Consider the following 22,528-nt stretch of genomic DNA (forward strand, 5'->3'; position numbering starts at 1 on the left):
TCCAGAACAAGGGCTGGTTTTATTTTCCCACAGATATTTTTTAATATAAAACAAAGATAAAACACATCTCAATTTTGCAATCTGCCAGCATGTCTTGTTTCTACAAGGTAGATACTACATAGCAAAAAGTTTTTAAGAACATTTGGTTGGTAAAAATTTTCTCAGGCTTCTCAGGGAAGCCAACCACTAGAGCAACCCTTGTCTTTTCAGATCCTCGTATGTCTTCTTGTTCACGACATTTCCACTGGAGTCTTCATATTCTTCCTGAAAAGGAACAGCTCTGTTAGCTCCACACTAAGTTCCACAGCATCAACCTCACATAGCTTTCTCAACCAGAGCTCTAAGGAACCAATGCTATTTCTAGATATTTAGCGTGGCTCCAATCATGGCTCACCCTTATCCCTACATAGTCTTTCAAGTAATGCCCTGTGTTTGAGACAAAGAGCCCTGGTAGGGAAAGGCTAACCAAAGACAGCAGTGTGAAATGGTCCCCAAGAAGGCTGGGTTTCTGTCCCTGGGCCACTGCAGGAGTTGACAGGGAGGCCAAACAGTCTTAGTGCTTCAGGTCTACATTATAGCTAGAAGGGCTCTTGATACAAAAAAACGAAACTGAAATACTGACAGAATAAAGGAGACTACAGACAATCTCCACAGGACCAGGATGTTACTGCCACTCCTTCAATGTGTGGTACGCATCTCTGAGACTTGTCAAGACTAACAAGGACACATCCCCAGTCCGAAGAGAGGACTACCTCTGACTGATACTTTCCTCAGAGACCTAAGAGGTGACAGACTTCTTTAGAAATCCCCAGGGTAGCACAAGAGACTGGGTATCCTTATTCACATCAGCCTCAGTGGGAGAACTGCCTGATGACAAAGACTTAAAATCACGACAACAGGCTCACACAGTCAACTTGTAGGCAACTATCTCATTATACTTGCTAGTACAGAAAACTTCCTAGCCTCTCCTCTGCATGGTGAGGGAGCTGTCACTTGACGCTGCATTTAACACGCTCCCTATTAGCACCCACCTCAGTGTCAGGCTGCCATCGTTCTGAAGCCTTCTGCAGTTTCAATTTGGCCCACACTGCAGGATGAGAGATAAGCAACCATTAGGGCCCACAGTCCACAGGTGCAGTATTACATCAGTCTCATCGCCTCGCTCCCCACAGGCTTCCCAAATGACTGACAGCCCCCAAATGGAATTCTGATTTAGAACCACCTGTAGATAAAACTCCTTTTATTGAGAAATTTACCACGATTTCACTTTGCTGTAAAAGAAAAGCTGTTAAGGGTGTCTTAGAACTGAGACCTGGAAATCAGGATGGATGTAACCTCAGCATTTGGGAAATAGAGGAAGAAGGCAGCTTAAGGCTAGCCTCGGCTACATAGTGACATTGAAGCCAGCCTGTGCTAAATGAGTAACCCTTCCTCAAAAACAAACAAAACAATTAAAACAGAAAAACAAAACAAAACAAAAACAAAAACAACAACAAAAAAAAAACACCTGTCAAAAGAAGCAGTTAGTGTGAAACAGTCTATAGAAACTATGGGATAAAATAAAAACAGATCATAGCTGAGAAGGCTTAATACATGTCCTGCTTAGAGCTTTTGTTTTTTGTTTTTGTTTTTTAAGGCTTATTTATTTTATATATATGAGTACACTATTGCTCTCTTTGGACATACTGGAAGAGGGCATCAGATCCCATTACAGATGGTTGTGAGCCACATGTGGTTGCTGGGAATTGAACTCAGGACCTCTGGAAGAGCCGTCAGTGCTCTTAACCACTGAGCCATCTCTCCAGCTCTTGTTTTATTTTTTGAGACAGGGTTTCTCTATGTAGTCCAGGCTGTCCTTGAGCTCAGGCTGGCCTGGAACTCACAGAGATCCTGCCTCTGCCACCCGAGATCTGGGATTAATAGTGTGTTTCCATGCTCAGCTTTTGTCCTGGTTAGTTTTATCTGGGAAGAAGGAACTTCAAGTGAGAAAATGGCCCCGTCATATTGTCTGTACTGAATTCTCTTGATTAGTGATTGACATGGGACGCCTCAGCTCCCTGTGGGTGCTGCCACCCCTGGGCAGGTGGTCCTGCAAGTTTTAAGAAAGCAAACTGAGCAAACTGTGGAGAGCAAGCCTTTAATGGGTGTTCCTCCATGGCCGCTGCCCTAATTTCTGCCTTGAGTCCTACCCTGACCTCCTTCAGAGATAGACTGTTACCTAAAAGTGTAAGCCAAATAAAAATAAACCCTTTCTTCTTCTTCTTCTTTTTTTTTTTTTTTTTTTTTCTCAGAGATAGGGTTTCTCTGTATGGTTGTCCTGGAACTCACTCTATAGACCAGGCTGGCCTTGAACTCAGAAATCCTCCTGCCTCTGCCCTCCAAGGGCTGGGATTAAAGGTATGTGCCACCATTGCCCGGCAAATAAACCCTTTCCTCCCCAGGTTGTTTTTGGTCATGTTTATCATAGTAACAGGAAATAAACTAAACTATAAGCCACACTACTATCCACACTGACTGCCTTAAAACACAGCCAACACCCACTGCCATGTTGTTTGTGTGTGTGGGATATGCATACATGTGTGCATCTCTGAATAAACAAAACCAACTGTCTGGCTCACACGGGGTGAAACACAGCAGAGAGATGGATGAGAAGGAGCAGGAGTCTGCAATAAGGTGTTGGTAGCAGAGTCTACCAGGCAAGGTGAAGTGCCTGGCACACATCCCCCTGGCTCTTCCTCCCACCAGTCCTTCTCTGCTGTCATTCTCTTATCTTCAGCTGCCTGAGGAATACGAGCATGGAGCCACTGTTTTCTTCTTCTGGATCAGTGGTTCTTAACACATTAAAGTCAATTCAGAAGAGTAAACATATAACCTACACTCAGAAGGCTCCAGAGAGGAGAGTTCACAGACTCAGGCTAAAAGCTCTGTTCTAACCTCAGCATAGGATTCTTTTCAAGGGAAATATAATCAGTACTGTTGACTCGCTCACTCCCTTAAAAAATGCTGTAATTATATGTGTGCCTTAGCTTTCTATAGCCACAACTCCTGCTCTTGGACCTGGAAACAGCAGGGTAGTGGACAGCTGTAGGAGTGGTCTCTCTAGGGAACAGTCGGCAAGCTTACTTACAGGAGACAGCATCTTCAATCTGTGTCACATTTGCAAAGTGGGCAGTGTTTGGGATGCCCAAACACCTCATGCCATGAGCATGACGCCATTCCTGGAGGGAAGGAAAGGGACAGTGTGAAACAGGGATGGCTGAGATAGCACCCACTTCATTCCACCACAGAGGGTATCCCCCCCAAAGGCAGCACTCCTTCTTGGGTGTGTCTACACAGCGGGCTGGGACTGGCACAGGCCGACATTGCCAGGTGGCACTGCACTGTCTCAGGTGTACAAACTTCAGGTTTTAGAGTTAGTGGTGTCAGAAATACACCTGAGACCCATCACTCTGTGCTAGAGAGAAGCTGGTACAACCCAGAAACCCCTGCAGGGCCGTGAGGGCAGCCTGGTATTTCTGGAGGTTCAGGAGCAAACTGCTGAGCAGGTATCAGAAGAATGGAGAAAGAGGGAGACTGTGATAAAACAACAACTTTGGCTCTTAGAGAGAAAGCCACCAGAGACTTTATCCTGGACACCAACCCCACCCATCTAAGAAAAACTCAGAGCCCACTCAGGGACACAGAGAAAAGGACCCAGGAGCAGCCAGTAACACATCTGAGAGGGGAGTTCAGGTAACCTGCCAAGCTTGTCTAGTATAGACAGAATAAGTCTTTCCATTATGTAACTGTCCTCCGAGAGTGAAGGGCAGAATGCAGCAAGGGTGAGCCCACTGGTGAGGTCGCACTCAAACACTACTTGTGTCAAGAACAGGTTGGTAAATATCAAAGCCTTAGTTTACCTTTTCTGCAAAGAAGCAAGGGCCCATTTAAAACTTGAAAAAAAACAAAACTTGCCCTGACCCCTTTAATAGCAATGTAGAGAAATGACCAAAAAGCCAGATATGATCCAAGATGCTGCAGAAAAACAAGAGAGAAAGGTACAAGAGCAAGCATGGGAAAGCCAAATCCAAGTTCTACAGCTGAGTGGTAGCATGGCACTGGGCAGAACAGCCCAGGCTTCGGGACCAGCACGATCCATCCACAACCACAGACATGGGCCTCTGATTCCTTCCAGCTCTGGACACCAGTGGCCTCCCAGGCTGCTTCCATCCTCCTCTCTAAAGTGTTGTGTTTCTACTCAACTCCCAAGAGAAACGGCTCTGAACTTCTCACCGCAAAGTGCCGCTGGAAGGCCTTCGGCCCTCGGTAGGTGTAGTTTCCGCAAATCTCACAGTTGTAGTTGATATTCAGGCCGTGAAGCTTATACAGCCAGTAGGGGATGGGCTTGCCGTCCCAGCCCAGAGGCAGGTTTTTGGGGTTGTAGATGATCTCATTCTCTTCGTCCTCACTCTCGCTCTCGCTGATCTGCTCCTCCTCCTCCTCCTCCCGCTCCTCGCCTGTCCTGGCTTGCTTGCGCTGTACATTTTCATGAGTGAGCTGTCGCTGTTCCTGAGGTGAGGCATAAAGAAAAAGGAAAACAAAGCCAGCACATTAATTAGTACAGGACATGAAGGGACAGTTCCTCTAACTCTTGCCAGACCCTTACTTCCAAAAATAAGGTTTTGGTTGTAAAATACAGCTAAGTCAGGTTGGCAAGACAACTCAGCCGGTTAAGAAGTACTCGCCAGGCAGACTGACAGCCTAGTTCAAGCCTCAGAACCCAGAAGCCAAGTAAAAGGCCATGACTGCAACCTCAGTGCTCCTACAGCACCGTGAGAGACGGAGACAGGAGAATCGCCTGGAGGCTCGAGGGCATACTAGCCTGGAACATTATGTGCAGTAGAAACAGGGGAGACAGTACCTCAAACCAAGAAGGATAGTATGAAGGGCTGCCGTGGCACTTCCTGAGAGACTACAAGAGGAAACTGCCCACAGCCATCTTGGTACTGGCCGTCTTCCAGCCTTGCTAGCTTTCACAGTCTCAACACGGGCAAACTGCTGTGTCCCAGCAAGTCACCCCTGAAGCGCTGCTCAGTCGCCTGCCTTGCCTTTTCAGTGCCTACTTCTTGGGCCACCCCCTGATTCATGCTAAAGCTCAGCAAAGAGCTGCATTATTTTTGATCCGGCTGAAAGGGGAGACGGGGGTAGGGTCTATTGTCTACGGTCTTGTGGGAACTGGACAGCCTTGGGAATATCAACAACACAACAGGAGCCCAAAGAAGGGCCAAGGACTTCAAGAGAACTGCATTTTGAGGTGAACTAATTTACTGCCCACCCCACTTCCTTATGTGAACTTAAAAAAAAAAAAAAAAAAAAAAAATCCTTCCTATGTAATCCCACCCAGAGCAGCAGCAAGGCTCTAGAAGAATGCACTTACCCCGAGAATCTCCACATATTCATAGATCTGGGCTTCCAGGAAAGCAATGTCTTTGTTCCTTTCAGTGTCTCTGAGAACAAGAACAAGCTGTATCAATTAAGGGTTCTGTTTGCACCTAAAGCTTTAACTCCCTGTCAGGAACATCGACTCTGGCCGAATTAGACATCTCAAGCATGGGAGCAGTGCCACACAGGGCAGCCTCTCTGCTGAGTCCTCAGGTTAGTTCTGAGAAGCCAGGGTGTGTCCTCTTGACTGTGTATACAGTGAATGACCTGTTAAGACCACTTCAACGGTACTGTACCACTATAATTTACAAAGGAACACATATATAAGAGGCCCTGAAACCAAGAGATGATACAATGTCCTAACTCTGCCTCTTCACAACTGCAAGGAAGGTTACATCTGGCAACTTTCCCAAGTCCTTGCAAAGAAAATCAGAATAACAACCCTTTCCAGGCTTGTTATAACAAATTAGGAAAAAAAAAAAAAAAAAAAAAGTCCAAACCAAGCCAATCCCCAGTGTAAGTACACAGCTCACGATTATCCAGCTGTCAGTAGTAAGGTAGAACAAAATTATTTTGAGACAAAATCTAGCTCAGGGTGCCCTTAAAACACGTGATCCTAGACTAGTGCTTTATCCAGTCCTCAACAGAGCAGCTTCTCCTGCAGCAGACGGGAGGGAGCAGATGCAGAGCCCACGCCAGACACTCTGTGGAGAGAGTCTAAATGGGAAGCCTCTAACAGTGCCTCCCCTCTGAGCTCAGGTAACCCTGTGAAGCAGCAGCAGAAAGAGTCTAAGAGCCAGAGGAGAGAGAGGAAAGCAGAGGAGCAAAGGCCCTCTGAATCAACAGAGCAAGGGCGCATGCGTGCAGACTGAAGCAGCAAGCACAGGGCCTATACGGGGCCGCACCACGTCCTCTGTGGGTATATTATTGCTGTTAGTTTAGTACCTTTAGGGGATTTCTGACTGAGAATGAGTGGATCTCTGAATCTTCTCTCTGCTCTTGGGACTCTTTCCCTTCTGTTGGGTTGCCATGTCTAACTTCCACATGATAGTTTTTCTTTCATCTTATTACTATTTTTGTCATATTTGGCTGTTGGCTCTTAGAAGCCTATTCTTTTTTAATAAGAGACAGAAAGGGAGTGGAACGGAAGGGGAGGGGAAGGGAAGGGAGGAGAGGGGAGAGGAGAGGAGGAGGAACTAGGAGGGATAGAGGGAGGGCAAACTATAATCGGGATAAATTGTAGGAGACAATAATCTACCTTCAATAAAAGAAAAAAAATCTATTACAAAAAAAAAGAGGCAGGTGGATGTCTGTGAGTTTGAGGCCAGCCTGGTCTACATAGTGAGTTCTAGTACAGTCATAGCTACACAGTGAGATCCTGTTTTAAACCCAGGCATGGTGGCACACGCCTGCAAGAGCAACCTTCTGGAGACAAAGGCGAAAGGGGTCACTGCCAAGGGGAAAGTTGAAGGTTGTGTCAGGTACTAGCAAGTTTGAGGCCGAGTTATGGGAGAGCCTGTCTTGGAGGGAAAAAGCAAAGCAAAAGGAGAGGCGGAAAGCAGACTCCATGGGAAAGAAATGTAAAAACCAGAGTGGAGGAGCACCCCAGCTACTCACCTTTTTGTGCCCTTTGACTTGGGATTTTTGGCAAACAGAGAGGTGTCAAGTGACTCCAAGGACTTTCCTTTGGTGCTGAAGAGCCTCTGAGCTCGTTCTTCTAGGGTCCTAAGGAGGTAAGAGGCACATAAGACACAGACAATCTTTTTTTTTTTTTTAAAGAAACTCGCCGAGCAGTGGTGGCTCACATCTTTAATCCCAGCACTTGGGAGGCAGAGGCAGGCAGATTTCTGAGTTTGAGGCCAGCCTGGTCTACAGAGTGAGTTCCAGGACAGCCAGGGCTATACAGAGAAACCCTGTCTCAAAAAAACAAAAAATAAACAAACAAACAAATAAATAATAAAATAAAAATCTAAAATAATTTAAAAAAATAAAAGAAACTATTATAGACCAGGCTGGGCTGGAGAGATGGCTCAGCAGTTAAGAGCACTGACTGCTCTTCCAGAGGTCCTGAGTTCAATTCCCAGCAACCACATGGTGGCTCACAACCATCTGTAATGGGATCCGATGCCAATGCCCTCTTCTGGTGTGTCTGAAGACAGCTACTGCATACTCATATAAATAAATAAATAAATACATACATACATACATACATACATACATACCAAGTTGGTCTCAGATTCACAGAGACTTGCTTGCCTCTGCCTCTCACCATCACGAGCACTGCGCAAAGTGATTTTTTGCAGTATAGGGTACCCAAACAACAATATTAGCGCCATTTAGAGTAGAGGATCATCCAAACACACAGTCACTAGAATTTTTGATAGCAAAACCAGGTTCTTACCCGCCACACTTCAGGCCTAAAGCCAACAGTGCAGATTTCAACCTGTCCAGACCCAGTGATGCCAACTCCTAGAAAAGAGAAAAAATCAGTTACAACACAACATGATCAGCTTTTTCCCCAGGTAAGACTATACCCTACAGTCAACCGCCCAGCTTTCAGTTCCCAAAGACTGACTACTGCCATGTCTCTACTCAGCTGCACCAGGAGGGCAGTGTTGAGTGGCTCTCTGTAGGGAGCTCATTCATAGCAGTATTTTTTTGCAGAGATAGGAACTTATCTCAGAACCTCATACATGCTAGACAAGTATGAACTCTAACTGAACTCTTGTCTCGAGCTCCTTGTTCTGTTTTAGAATTACTGATTTTGTTTTGAGACAGATCTTATTCTAAAGCTAGTCTCAAATTCACAGCGATTCTCCTGCCTCAGCCTCCCTCAAACTTTCTAAATCTTATGACATCATATCACAGGCCTCTAAAATTTAGTTTTCAGAGATGTAAAAAGGTTTTTTTTCCTCTTGATTTTCCCATATCCCTTGTACATGCCTGTCTTCAGGAAATGGTATTGTTATAAGTCTAAGATACTGAATACAGGGAAGCAAATAGTCCCTCTGAAGGATGGCCAGGGTTAGTGAGATGTCTCAGTAAGAAAAAAAAAAAAAAAATGCCTGCTGTCAAGTGACAACCTGATTTTGATCCCCAGGACTCACATGGTGGAAGGAGAGAAGCAACTCCCACAACTGATTATCCCCACATACATGCTGTGGCACATGTGCAGGGACCTAGGCCTACTCCTACACAATACATTTACCACTGCCACCACCAACAAAAACAGAAAGATAGCCAAGCAAGAGCAGTATCATGTAGTGTCATAAAACATACCTCCCAGGAAGAGAATGCGGAGAGGTCAAGATGGGCTCCTGCGTGAGTCAGGGCGCTGCTTGTCTCTTTCTGGCAGGAACAGGAAGTTTATTAAGATCTAGATTAATAAGTAAGGGAGCCATCTAACTTCCCAGGACTGGCTGGTTCCTTTCTTTAATTACATTTACAAGTAATGATCAATTCATACAGAAATAGAGGGAAAAAAAAAATCAGACAGCTAGTTTTCTTCCTGAAAGTTCAAGTTTATGAAAAGAAGTAAAAATACACAGATTCAGGCTGAAGAGATGGCTAGTGGTTAAGAGCACTGCTCTTCTTGAGTTTAATTCCCAGCACCCACATGGTGGCTCACACCATCTGTAATGGGATCTGATGCCCTCTTCTGGTGTGTCTGAAGACAGAGACAGTGTACTCACATAAATAAAATAAATAATTCTCAAAAACAAACAAACATAGATTCTAATCATACACTGATCAGATTTTGGTCAGCAGGAGTCACAGAGCAGTCAGTACATAGTTGTTAAAAATCCTGGGCCCAGAAAATGTCTAGTGGGACCTGACAAATCTTGTTCTAAGTGTACAAGGAATGCCTGGCCTCAGGGTGGAGCTGATACTGAGGGACTGACAGCCAACCTAAAGCAGAGATTCAAGATTAAAATAATTCATTCGCTTCCCTGGCATGAACCCCACTTAAGCTCACCGGCCATCCAGGAAAGGTGCCATTATCCCACTTCTTCTCAAAGTCGGTCTGAATCTTCCCAAAGAGCTCGTTCTGATCCTGAAGGGGCTTCACCCTATCTGTGTAATCCTGAAGGTACTCCAGCAGCATCTCCAGGTATCTGCAGAGAACCATGCAACAAGGAAGCCATCATAGCAAGGAAGCAATTCCACCTGTGACACACTGCTATACTTAGTTTCTAATAATAGGTGGTAAAGTAACAATCATACCATTACGAATCTTACTAAATCCATTAACAGCCTGGAAACTGTGAGTGCCTACCTTTTATACTCTGCATTCTTTCTTTCTTTAGGAATGTCAAATAACTGGCGTGTGTGTGTGTGTGTGTGTGTGTGTGTGTGTGTGTGTGTGTGGCGCGCGTGCAACCCCATTTGCACTTGCAGGATTAGGACTGAAGGCCTTATGACTGCTAGGAAGGTGCTCTGTATCTGAGCCATATTCCCAGCCCACTACTAATTTTTAAATGAGTTTCTTTTTTCTTTCCATCACCACTTATATTCCGACCTTTCCTACCTTGTTTTGTTAGAGGTCTTAATTAACTCATTGAAGAAAGGTAACCAGAACATGAGAAGGAACAAGCTTGGGGAACACTAATGAGAAGTGTGGCCAAGTCAACAATACTTTCCACTTAATACCAGATTTACACACATCACTTAGCCTGGAAACTTTCCCATTAAATTCCAGGAACTCAGAGGTCCCCAAACAGACTTCTTTCTAAATCACAAAAAATTATGGAAGGCATGTGTTAAAACCACAGGTGTTCACGTCAATGCCTTTGTCCACAACCAGAACATCCTAAAATGTTCATTTTCTGAGGCAGGGTCTTATTACGAACCTCACTAAATCCAGAAACGGCCTGCAAACTGTGAGTGCCTACTTTTTTTGTTTGTTTGTTTTTCGAGACAGGGTTTCTCTGTATAGCCTTGGCTGTCCTGGAACTCACTCTGTAGACCAGGCTGGCCTCAAACTCAGAAATCCGCCTGCCTCTGCCTCCCAAGTGCTGGGATTAAAGGCGTGCGTCACCACTGGCTGGCTGAGTGCCTACCTTTTATATTCTGCATTCTTTCTTTCTTTAGGAATGTCAAATAATTGGTCGAAGATGGACAGGTATGTGATGTAATCCAGCTTCTGAAAAGAAGAAACAAATGACAGAGTCAGGATGATCTTCAAAAACATCAGAGAAAGGGCTGGAGAGATGGCTCAGTGGACAAAGGTGCTTGCCACCAAGCGTAAAGACCTGAGTTCTATTTCAGAGACCCACATTGTGGAAGGAAGGAGGGGACTAATTCCCTCAAGTTATTCCCTGACCTCCATACTTGAAGGCCACCACACCTATTTTTAAATCAAAGTCAAAAATGAGTGTTCTCGGCCGGGCGGTGGTGGCGCACGCCTTTAATCCCAGCACTTGGGAGGCAGAGACAGGCGGATTTCTGAGTTCGAGGCCAGCCTGGTCTACAGAGTGAGTTCCAGGACAGCCAGGACTAAACAGAGAAACCCTGTCTCGAAAAACCAAAAAAAAAAAAAAGAGTGTTCTCTGACCAAGTATCAAGGCTTGGCTCACTTTACGGCTTTCCTTCCTGCCTTTCAATCCCTAAGGCTGCTGAATCTGCTGAAGTGAATGCAAGAAATGAACATGAAACCAACTCTACAAGATCAAGTTAACAAACATTAATCCAAATAAGACCTGGGCTAGATATTCAAGGTGGGCCAGGATCCTGCCTAAAGATTTTTGCTATTCTAAAATGAGGTCTTGAAAGGTGGCTATGTTAATCCATGCAGCCACTTACCGGGTATCTCTGAATCATATATGGAGGTGCAGAAGAGTGCACCTTCCTACATAGCTTCAAGGTTAGGTAGCTGAACTTGGGGACACTTTGTCATCAGGAATATTTTTCTTTTCTTTTGAAACAAGGTTTAACAGAGACAAGGTATTTATCTGTGGGCAGTGAGAGAGTTCTGTGAATCAAGTGCTTACAGTGTAAGCATGAGAACCTAAGTACAGATCCTCAGCTCCCATGTAAAAGCTGGACATGGTGGTAACATATCCAGAACCCCAGTGTTGGAGAGGCAGAGGTCCTGGAGGATCACTAGCCAACCAGTAGAGCTGAAAAAATGAACTCCAGGTCTAGTGAGGGACCCTGTCTCAATAACAAGGTGGCAGGACGGGAGAGATGGTTCAGCCGTACTTAATGCTCTTGCAGAAGGCCCAGGTTCAATTCCCAGCATCCATATGGTGGCTCACAGCCATGTGTAATGAAACTACAGTTCCACAAGATCTAGATCCCTCTTTGGCCTCTAAGGGCACCAGGCATACACATGGTGCAGACAACACGCAGGCAAAACACTCTTGAAACAGAAATACATAAAAATATCTAAAAAAAAAAAAACAAAAAACAAAAAAAAAAACAGACAGTGGTGACAAATGCCTTTAGTCCCAGTACTTGGGAGGCAGAGATAGATTGAATTCTTGAGTTTGAAGCCAGCCTGGTCTACAGAGTGAGTTCCAGAGTAGCCAGGGCTATAAAGAAAGGCCTTCTCAAAAAACAAACCCAAGAACACCACCAACAACACAAGTTCAATCAAGAAAGACATCTAATGCTGACATCTGACTTCTACATACACACCCTCAGGAATACACACCCCCTCAGATATTTTTTTTTATTTTACTGGGGGTGTGGGCCAGTCAAACTATGTGTTTGTTGAGTGCCTGTTATGTGCTAAATATTGTTCAGTGTTCTTGGGACACAGCAGAGAATAAAACAAGGAGCCCTGCCCTTGTGGAGCATACAGTCTATCACCTGCACACTGCTGTGACCTTAGGCAAGGCACTGCACCCCTCTACCCAGTAGACAGAGCTGGGTGTGGTACAGACGCTGACCAGGACAGTGCCCTGACCTAAACCCCAGACAGCAGATAGGGCTGCAGGTCGAGCTTTAAAAACCAAGTACACAGGGGAGAAGGGAGAGAAAGTAAGCTATACCAGCTGCTGCTTGGTGGCTGCCAGTGCCATCTCCTTTGCTTTTTCTTTGGCTTCTTTGGCTGCCTCAACAAGTGTTTTGGAAGGGGCCTCACCTTGTAGCTTAGCCAAGATGTATTCAAAGCCCTTCATTGTCCTGGTCACATTGCTTTTGAACTGGGCAAGATCAAATTTCTAGACAGCTCTGGAGACACCAAATAAGCTAGAGGAGACCCAGGCTTCCCGATGGATTTTGGTCCAGCTGCTACTGTGAGAATTCACACAGTAAACACATGGTTCCTCCACCACCAGGTGTGGTTGACATTCCAGGTGAAGGTGGTCACGGTCTGATTCTGTGGGTCCACAATCGAGTCCTCTAGGATGTACACAGAGTGAGCAATGTTGGCAGGAAACAGTTGCTCTGCTCAATGTGGCATCTGGTTGGTCTTGGTCAGGAGTCTCCATGACAGAAACTTCTGGTCAGGGGTACCTTCAGGTGCACTATGTCTTTGGTTAAGACATGTTTGCTATAGGGATTCGAGTATTGTTGCCAAAAGGCATCGAACACCCAGGAACTTCGGAGCACATTCTGGCCCAGGAAATACCTCACCATTGTCTTGACCTGGGCAGGCTCAGCACCCATGCAGCAGTGAAGAGCCCAGGGATATGCCCACCAGGCTCCCAGCTCAATCACCGCAGAGACCCGTGCCCCTACCACTGCCCTGAGGGGCTATAGGACTGCTCAAATAGTTTATTTTTACAAAAGTATTTTTGTTGTATGAATAAATTAATAAACAAATAATGGGCTTACTATATTAACTGTAAGACCCTTGCTTTCATAAGTAGTGTTTATTTCAAGAAAGAGTCATCTACTTAATATTTACATGAATTACTTGGGGGACACTCTACCTGCTTTAACTAGGTGTCGTGACATGGTCCTGAGAATGAGACTCTCTCCACTCTCCAGGCCTTACCTCAGACGCCTTCAGGTTAATGTACTTGAGGTAGCAGTCATGGAGATCAAGGTAGCGACCATATCCTTCTTCATCTGTGAACTCCACCAAGTCTGAAGGAATCACACATGTCAATGATTCGGATGTTACAAGCTACCTTCTTGAACTTGCTCTTTCAAATGCACTATCTTTTAGAAGTTCTACGAGGTAGCCTGTCACTTAAATGTCTTCTCTGCTCTCATCAAGTGACAGAGGTAGGTTTTCACTTTGAGCTTACACAGCACAAAAAAGCATTTTGCACAAGATCATCAGAATGTCAATAAAGCTTAGAAACCAATCTGAAAACCCAGCTACCAATTCCTGAGTCCTAGGTCCACCTAGACATACTGCTATACTTAGTTTCTAGTAATAGTTGGTAAAGTAACAATCATAACATTACGAATCTTACGAAATCCACTAACAGCCTGGAAACTGCTCTTCATTAGGACCTGGAATCAATTCCCAGCACCCACATGGCGGTTCACAACTGTCTGTAACTCCGAGATCTGAAACCTTCAAGCATACATACATGCAGGCAAAACACCAATGCAGATACAAATAAATAAATTAAAAAAAAAAAAAAAAAAGACGGTAACTTACCATGAACCATACAATGGGGGGGGGGGGGGGGGGGGGCGCTAGCCTTTATTTAACTCAGAGAACTGCCTGCCTCTGACTCTTGAGAGCTGAGATTAAGTGTATACTCCACCACAATCAGCCTTTATTTGTCTGTTTTTAGAGACAGGTTCTAGGGCCTAGGGAAGTGGCTCAGCAGTTAGAAATACTGGCTGCTCTTACAGAGCACAAAACCATTTGTAACTACAGTCAGAGTGGAACAACTCCCTCTCCTGGCTTCCTTAGGCCATCACACACACACATGGTTTAGACATACATGCAGGCAAAACACCCATACAGACAAAATAAAAACAAAGGTTAAAAAAAGAGAGAGAGAGAGAGAGATAGGTTGCAGCTACATAGTTCAGAAAGGATTTGAATCCCCAGAAACATTAAGCCATTACTTACTCTGTGCCTCTTCACTTGGATTCTCTCGAGCCTTCAGCAGCTCCTCAAATTCTACTGACATGGGCACACAGATCTGAGAGAAGGAGAAAAGCTCAGGTGGTCTGGCAATGTCTCAGGCACATACAGGGCTGAATTTCTAATGTTTGCTTTGGCCTTGAGTGCACAGAGGAGCTTGCTACTCAGTGTTCTCCACTTCCCTTGCTGTATAGCTGGGCAGACATCCATTGCCACAAAATACGGCATCCTAACGAAGGACTGCTAGGAGGAGGTAATCTAGGAGAGATAGTTTACAAAGGAACTAGCACTGGACATGAATCCTGAAGGGAAAATGAACTTTGGAAGTGTACAGAGTACCATTGTGTTGGTAGATTTCAGGGCAGAGGTAGGAGCACATTGTATTGGGTGGGAGAAATTCTTGTGAAAGGTAAAAAGGAGAAAGTAAGTTTGGGTAGCGGGGGAAAGCCTAGACTATGAGGAAGACAAAATCTAAACCAAACCAATAGAGAACTCTGAAGCAAAAGTCACTCATCTCTCACTGGACAGAAAGAAGCAGGCCCTAGTGCTCCACCATGTTCTCTTATTGTGGAGGGATGCCAGGAAGGATGTCACCTATCTACGATCACTGTGGTGAAGTGGCATGTTCTTTCTTGGAGAGACATCTGTATGACATACCCCCATTTCCCTTGCATCTTTTCTTTGTAAGGACAGGTTTGGGGAAGCTACTTTGGGAGGCCTTACCTCATTTGGGTGCTTCCGATGAAATTCCTTTATCTGCTTGAGTCTGTTATAGAATTCAGCAAACTCGTTGGGTCCTGAAATAGCATTGAGCTCCTCCTTTCGAAGTCTGCAAGATATCAACAAATCCAAAGAGCATAAAGCACAAAGCCCAACGTCTCCCCATGGTTCTTCAGAAGTACTAACTGTTAGAAGGGATGTGACTGTCACTTACCCATCTTTATCATCATACAAGTCCCTCAGGTTCCCACTGACCTCCATGTACCTCTGAAACGCAAAAGCAAAGCCATCAAAATGGAGCAAATTTGTACAACAGAGCTAAGTAAACAACAAAGGATGTCTTGGCAAGACCCAAGGAAACCTCATGAGATACAAGGTCTTGAAAGTTCCATCACTTTTAAGAGACAGCCTGATCCCGAAGTGGTTGCATATGCTTTTAATCCCAGCACTTGGGAGGTAGAGATAGGACATCTGACTAGGAACCCTAGAGGGGCTTATCTAAAAACCCAGGGATAGGAATCACACTGAGCCTCCAAACCTTCCCTGCCAGCACTTTTCCCGCCCAGCCCGACCCGAAGGAAAGCAGACAGCCGGGCACTCACATCTTGCATGGCCCGAGTGCGGTGATCGGAATTGATCTGGTCCCGAAGCTGCAGAAAGGCAAACAGTAACACATACGTTGTTACTTTGAGTTCAATAGTTGGAAAGGCCACCCGAAGGGTGAGCTTATTGGTTTAGGTCCCAGGGGCTGAAGCAGAAGGGCTGAAGGGCCCTCGGAGGACGTTAAAGAGGCCAGAGGGCCGAGACAGCTTAGGAGGAAGGTGAAGATGGGGCGCAGGGAGGGTCTGAGGCCAAATAAAGTGCCGAGGGCTAGGCAGAAGACCGAGGCCCGCCTTCTGATGCGGCCCCGACCACGGCTCACTCACCGTGGACTTTTTAGTAAGCATCTCTTTGGCCATAACATCCATAAGCCGTTCCTTCTCCTCATGATAGCGCCGTTGCTGCTCTAAAATTGTCTCCATTTTCCCTTGGCCACGGCACTTCAATTCAGACCGCTAACACTGCCGGAAACACCGCCTGCCGCCTTTCACGCCTGAGTCTCAGAGCGCAGCATCCGGCTGCACCAAAGTTCCGCGTGTCCCGGAAGTGGCTTGGGGGACTCAAATAAAAATGAACACCACAAAGAACAAGTCGATGCTACCGGCGACAGTAGCTACACTGGCCCCTGCTGGCTGGAGGTCTCAAGGCGCGCTGCCTCCTTAATGAAAGATGTCTGCAAGAATCCTGTAGGCTGAGGGTGAGAGACAGCTGGCTTGCTGGGGGGCTTGCTGCAGACAGCTGGGCCTGCAGGGACACACTAGCATAAACTGATAAGTTGGAAGGATACAGAACGGAAAGGGGGAACTGGAAGCTGTAGTTTTTAGTGTGTGACCTCTGGTGATGTTTTCCCCTTTAGTGTGTCTGTCAGTAAAATGGAGACGGTGGTGGGTTTGTTCTTGACAAAACTCATACGTACTTAAACACAAGCTTTGTTTTTTAGCAGAGGAGTCTTTAAGAAAAACGTGGTACACTCAAGCAATGATATGCTTGCTGTTCAGCACAGGTTGGCTTCTGATTCTCTGTAATCTTTAATTCTTCTGCGTTTGCCTACCACTTGCTGGAATTACAAGTATGAGCCACCATACGTGGCCACTGTATGGCTTAGAAAATGAAATCTAGGCTGTCTTTCTTTAAAGGAGGAAGAAGAGGAAGAAGCAGAAGAGGCAGAGGCAGGCAGATCTCTGTGAGTTCTAGACCAGTTTGGTCTACATAGTGAGTGGGACAGCCAGGACTACATCGAGACCCCGTCTCAGGAAACCAAACCAAACCAAACCAAACCCAAACAAACAGAGTGTGAGTCAGTATAGAGAGCCTACTTAGCACGCACTAGGAAAGACAGCGTTGGAGCAATGCAGAGTGGATCACACCTGTGATCCTAGCATGTAGGGGACCGAGGCAAGAGGAGAACAGTGAACAAGTTCAAGTTCAGCCTGAGCTATGTGATAAGACCCTATCTCAAAACACACACACACCAAGGCACTGGGTTTCAGCCTCAACACGAGAAAAGCCTACTACATGCCTATTCAAGGCAGAGAAATGAAAACGTTGTCCATGTGTTCCTGTTATTCATAATTCACGAAGACTGTATGCATGTAACCCAAGAGCTCATTAATTGCAACTGGCGCTATTGCTCAGTAGTGAAGAGCATTTGCTGCTCTTCCAGAGGATCTGAATCCAGTTCCTAACATGCAAGTCAGGTGGCTCACAACCACTTGTATCTCTAGATCCAAGGGATGAATGGGCACCCTGATTATCCACTCTTACATATACACGCACCTAATTCATTGGTGAATGGAGAAACACTTTATCAGAGAATACGGTTCAGCAGTGAGGGAATGCTATAAGGAATATGAAAGCATCACATTCCATAAAGAAGGAAGGGACTGGTATAATGGTTTAGCGGCTAAGAATATCTTCCCATCTTCCCGAAGACTCAGGTTTGGGTCCCAGCACTCACATGTCACCTTACAATAGGCCGACTCCAGTTCCAGGTGACCTGATGCCTTCTTCTGACCTCCATGGGCATCAAGCATCACACAGTACACATACATACACACAGGTAAAACACGCATACACATAACAATAAATAATTTTAGATGAAAGGGGCTGGAGAGGTGTGGCTCAGCGGTTAAAAGCACTGACTGCTCTTCCAGAGGTCCTGAGTTCAATTCCCAGCAACCACATGGTGGCTCACAACCATTTGTAATGGACTCCGGTGCCCTCTTCTGGTGTGTCTGAAGAGAGCAACAGTGTACTCACATATATGAAAAGGGGTTTGCTCAGAGGAAATGTTGGGACCGGCAAATCCATGGGGACAAAGAGAAAAAACAAGAGAGTGGTTGCTTGTGATAAGAGACTCAGAATGCACAGACGGAACCCTTCCGGAGGTGGCAAGGGTTGTGTGATTCTATCAACTTAGCACTTAAAATGAATGACTTGGTGGTATGTAAATTATAACCTCAATAAGTCTCCTGTTTAACAAGAATAGGGAGCCGGGCGGTGGTGGCGCACGCCTTTAATCCCAGCACTTGGGAGGCAGAGGCAGGCGGATTTCTGAGTTCGAGGCCAGCCTGGTCTACAGAGTGAGTTCCAGGACAGTCAGGACTACACAGAGAAACCCTGTCTCGAAAAACCAAAAAAAAAAAAAAAAAAAAAAAAAAGAATAGGGGGCCAGGAGAGATTGATTAACACTGGTCACTCTTCCAGAGGAGGCGGTTCTATTCCCCTCAACCATATGGCAGCTAACAACTGTAAGATTCCAGTTTTGGTCGGGCGGTGGTGGCGCACACCTTTAATCCCAGCACTTGGGAGGCAGAGGCGGATTTCTGAGTTTGAGGCCAGCCTGGTCTACAGAGTGAGTTCCAGGACAGCAGGGCTACACAGAGAAACCCTGTCTCGAAAAAAAAACCAAAAAAAAAAAAAAAAAGATTCCAGTTCCGATGCCCTCTTCTGGCCTCTATGAGTACGTCATGCATGTTGTGTGTATCTGTACATGCAGGCAAAATACCTATATGTGTAAAGTAAAATAAAGAAATCAGCCGGCAAAGACCAAGGCTAAGTGAGACCCTTAAACAAAAAGAAAAAGACTGGATTTCCTACTGCCCACTCAATAAGCTGGGCATCCCAGCACAATCCTGTAACCCTGGCTCCAAAGCTGGCACAAACAGGAGGATGACCGGGCCTTGCTGGTTTCTAGTCTAGCTAAGAAAACATAAACTCCAGGAGAGATACTACCTCAAAGGAATGGGCAGAGAGAGAGGACAACTGATGCCCGGTTCTGAATTCTGTGTGTACTCAGATATGTTCACACACAGGCACGTACACATTCACACAGACACTCACACATAAATCTAAAACAAAAAATAAAGAGATGGATAAGCCTTGGTGATCTGACATAGGAAGAAAATTTTTCTATTTTATTTTGTCATTTTAATTAACGTGTGTATGTGTGTGCACATGTCAAGCCTGGGGCCTTAAAAGGTGCTTTATCATTAAAACAACCCTCCAACCCCTCAAAGATTTTTAGTTATACTCAAGATACAGCATCTTCTCATTTTCTTTCCTATACATGTGCTTCTCTTTTTGTTTCTTTTCTTCTTTTTTTTTTTCCTTTTCCTATTCACCATGTAGCCAAAGATGATCCTGCATTCCTTCCTTTACCTCAAGTGATGGAATTATAGGCATGTGCCAGGCAGGTGTTAACTATGTTAGTTCTTCTGGAAACCAGTTTATATTGTGATAAATGAACCCCTCCCCCTGAGATGAGCAGGAGACCTAAGCCATGCTATTCTCCCTCAGCCTCAGGTCTGAAGCCTTCCTTCTAGCTAACTGCTACTCTGTGCACACTACCCGCACAGGGCTTTCCAATCAGTCTCTAAGCCCCACCTCTTCCCTGCTGGCTGCCACAGGGCTCATGATCTCCTGGCCGAAGTGTTCTGATCAGCCTGCTCATTTTACCCTGCTAATCAATTATTCAGAGACCGTCAGAGTGAGCTTTCTCACACTGACCCTCCAATGCCCCCGCTTCCACATTTCCAAGGGCTGCTCACCAGCAGGGTGAGGTCTGTTTAAGTTGGCATCTGACTTTTGACCACCCTGGCTCTGCCTGCCATTTTAGTAGTTTGGCACTTCCTCCAGAAGGAATTACTTGTGCTTCCCCAAACCAGCCTATGTTTTTAGGTCTCTGGGCTTACAAGGCTTAGACTGTTCCGCCTCAACAAGTGTTTTATTGAACTTGTAGCAAAAATTGGGAGTACAGGAAGCTGGGAAGGCAAGTGCATAAGAGGCAGGTCCTTGGTTGGTAGGAGAAACAGAAAAGTGCTGGGGTTAAAGGCGTGCACCCACTGCCCAGCCACCTACACCCACTGCCCAGCCACCTACAACTATTATAAGCATGCATGTTGGGTAGTCACAAGAATGTGATGAAGTGTCAGGCAGCTGCTGAGATGATCCTGCTGCAGGGTGCTTGCCATCTTCACACCAGAGTCTTGAGTTCCATCCCCCTAAGCGCCACTTGGTGGAGAGAGCTAACTCCCATAAGTTGTCCTCTAACCCTCCACTGTGGCACAGCAGACAAGGACAGCCTGGGCTACAGAATGAGCTCGAGGACAGCCAGGGCTACACAGAGAAACCTCCTCAAAAAAACAAAACAAAAACAAACAAAAAACAACAACAACAACAAAACACCACACTACACACACACACCTTTTTTTTTTTTTTTTTTTTTTTTTGAGGGTGCTGGTTGGCTGACACCTGTCATCTTATTTTTCTGGAGGCTGAGGCAGGAGGATCAGCCTGGACCATACAATTAGACCCTACTCCTCAGAGCTCACAAAGGTCAGCGGCTGCCTGGGTCTTGATCTTCAGGTGATTGTCATTGCGACATTGGGCAGACTCCAGTAGTCTACACCTCTGAGAAGTCCTGCCCAGAGTTAGGGAGGGTTTCTAGAGGTACTACACTTTCAGTTTCCTCTTAGCAACCCCGTCTCCCCTCCACCCCTGCGTCTCCACCTCCAAAGACTGCCTCAGCCACCCAGGCGCATACCTGCCGCCTCAGTTCAACCGCAGAGCCGGCGGCCAGGCTTGGGCGTCCAGCAGGGGAGTGCTCCGCCCCATCGCCCCACTTCAGGGGACAGCCCTCCGGCTCACTCCCGCCCCCGCCAGTGAATCACGAGAGGCGGGGCCATGACCCATTCATGCTGGGAATCGGATCCAGATGTTCCCCGGCGCGTGCAGCTGCATCCTTGCCTTTTTTGGCAAAAAAACGTGCGGCCGTGAGCGGATCCTGAGCCGCCCCCACTAATCCTTGGGAAGAGGGGGAAGGAGGGGAAAGGGGGCTGAAGGTCTGGGCCCAACTGGGGATCAGAACTCGGTGCTTGTATGTCGGGTTGAGGCAGGGCTGTTGGGGGTGGGGGAAGATGTGTTCCAGACCAAGAAACCCACTGCCACTCGGCTGTCTGGCACCTCTCCCAATCCCTAGTTTGCTCGCAGGAAAAAGCCCTACGCCAGAGTGGGGAGGTTGGCCAAGCTCAAGAGGGACCGGTGTGGCTGCCAGAGGGGATCCTCTTCCTGGGGAGAGAATCCCCACCCCATGTCCCGCCCACTAGGAGGTTTACAAAAGCCTGACTCAGCCGTGGTGCCTTCCCAAACCCTCTCGACAAATACACGGGGGGCCTGCGCTCCCTCACACTGCTTTATTGCATTCTCTGGAAACAGGGTGAGCAACCTTCCTGCTGCCTATCTCTGGGCAACATGGAGCTGAAATAAGATGGTATTCATAGGCTGGACAGCACCCCGAGCCCTTAATCTGCTAATCCTAATCTGGGCTGCAGCCCAGAGATAGGGGTGGGATGGGGGTGAGGTCAAACGGGGGCGGGGGGGGGGGGGTACGATCTACTTTTGAAGACTTCTTAGGCAGCTGCAGGAAAACTAAAAATCTACCCTAGAAGTCTAGATTTAAGGAGGCCTAGGCCTCAGAGTCCAGGTTTGGAGGACTGGGGTGTCAGAGCCTTGATGTGGGGAGGACTCATTTCTGGAGTCCAGACTTGGAGAAAGGCTTAAGTCATGGGTGTTTCACAAGAACCCAGATTTGGGAGCTTGGGGCAGGGAGTACCAGTGGGGTATGTTAGAACTGGGTGACTGAATCCTGAAGTCCCCATGAGTGGGGAGCAGGGGAGGCCCGTTCTAGGGAGGGGCTGGGCCCCAGAAGTGGTTCAGAAAAGGAGCCATAGTCTTGAACCCTTGGTTTGGGGAAAAAGTAGAGTCAGGAGCCTTGGCTCAGGGGCCTGCTTGGCTGCAGCCCTGGCACAGAACTTGGTCTCCATCTGGTACAAAGCCTTGGCCCACCAGGGAGGTGGAGCAGCGGGCACAGGAAAAGCAGCTGTGGTGCCAATGTCGGTCTTCGAAGGACACATACTTGCCTCCACCGAGTCCTGGAGGAAGGCTGGAGGTTAGCTCTGCAGGTCTGGGGACACTGCTGCCCCTTAGTCTCACCCTTATCACATCCATACTCTTACCTGCGCCCTCGCCGCTGCTCCCGCCTGTGATGGGGCGCTTGCAGCTGCTGCACTTGGGTGCAAAGAGTTCTCCAAAGCAGGCCACACAGTAGGGATCATCATCCCGAGATGTGAACTGCTGCCCTGCAAGGGGTGTCTGGCACCCAGTGCAGACCAGGCACTCTCGATGCCAGGGTTGATCACGATATGTTACTCCACCCTGGGTCAGCGTCTGTGGGGGCATCATCCATCAGCAGGGGAGTGAGGATTCCCACCCACAACAGGTCTTACC

General features: G+C 46.7%; 2 protein-coding genes and 1 pseudogene across 4 annotated transcripts in view; all 3 read right to left on the minus strand.

Annotated features, from left to right (window-relative positions):
- Sf3a3 (splicing factor 3a subunit 3) lies at positions 1-20,894 on the minus strand. 2 transcript variants are annotated; one of them, XM_076934234.1, is made up of 17 exons: positions 20,787-20,894; positions 16,069-16,433; positions 15,745-15,792; positions 15,357-15,409; positions 15,146-15,251; positions 14,408-14,480; positions 13,367-13,458; positions 10,482-10,564; positions 9,398-9,536; positions 8,701-8,769; positions 7,823-7,890; positions 7,039-7,146; positions 5,417-5,486; positions 4,273-4,548; positions 3,128-3,218; positions 1,032-1,087; positions 1-264 (listed from the first exon to the last, which is right to left on the minus strand). In XM_076934234.1, the coding sequence occupies exons 2-17, from the start codon at positions 16,162-16,164 to the stop codon at positions 187-189; spliced, it is 1,506 nt and encodes a 501-aa protein (XP_076790349.1). In that variant the 5' UTR covers positions 16,165-16,433; positions 20,787-20,894; the 3' UTR covers positions 1-186. The 2 variants fall into 2 exon arrangements, with proteins under 2 accessions (XP_076790349.1, XP_034359609.1); XM_034503718.3 differs by lacking the exon at positions 20,787-20,894 and having other exon boundaries at positions 16,069-16,805.
- Positions 10,571-13,359, minus strand: LOC143442352 (PRELI domain-containing protein 1, mitochondrial pseudogene; annotated as a pseudogene).
- Positions 19,296-22,528, minus strand: part of Fhl3 (four and a half LIM domains 3) — a 9,404-nt gene continuing 6,171 nt past the window's right edge. The window contains exons 5-6 of one of the 2 annotated variants that reach the window (XM_034504026.2): positions 22,258-22,468; positions 19,296-22,173 (exon numbers count right to left, since the gene is read on the minus strand). In XM_034504026.2, coding sequence (XP_034359917.1) covers positions 22,019-22,173; positions 22,258-22,468 — 366 coding nt within the window. In that variant the 3' untranslated portion in view covers positions 19,296-22,018. The remainder of the gene's footprint in view (positions 22,174-22,257; positions 22,469-22,528) is intronic. The other variant, XM_034504025.2, reaches the window with a different exon arrangement.

The sequence above is a fragment of the Arvicanthis niloticus genome, chromosome 5, assembly GCF_011762505.2.
Source record: "Arvicanthis niloticus isolate mArvNil1 chromosome 5, mArvNil1.pat.X, whole genome shotgun sequence".
Classification (NCBI taxonomy): Eukaryota; Metazoa; Chordata; class Mammalia; order Rodentia; family Muridae; genus Arvicanthis; species Arvicanthis niloticus.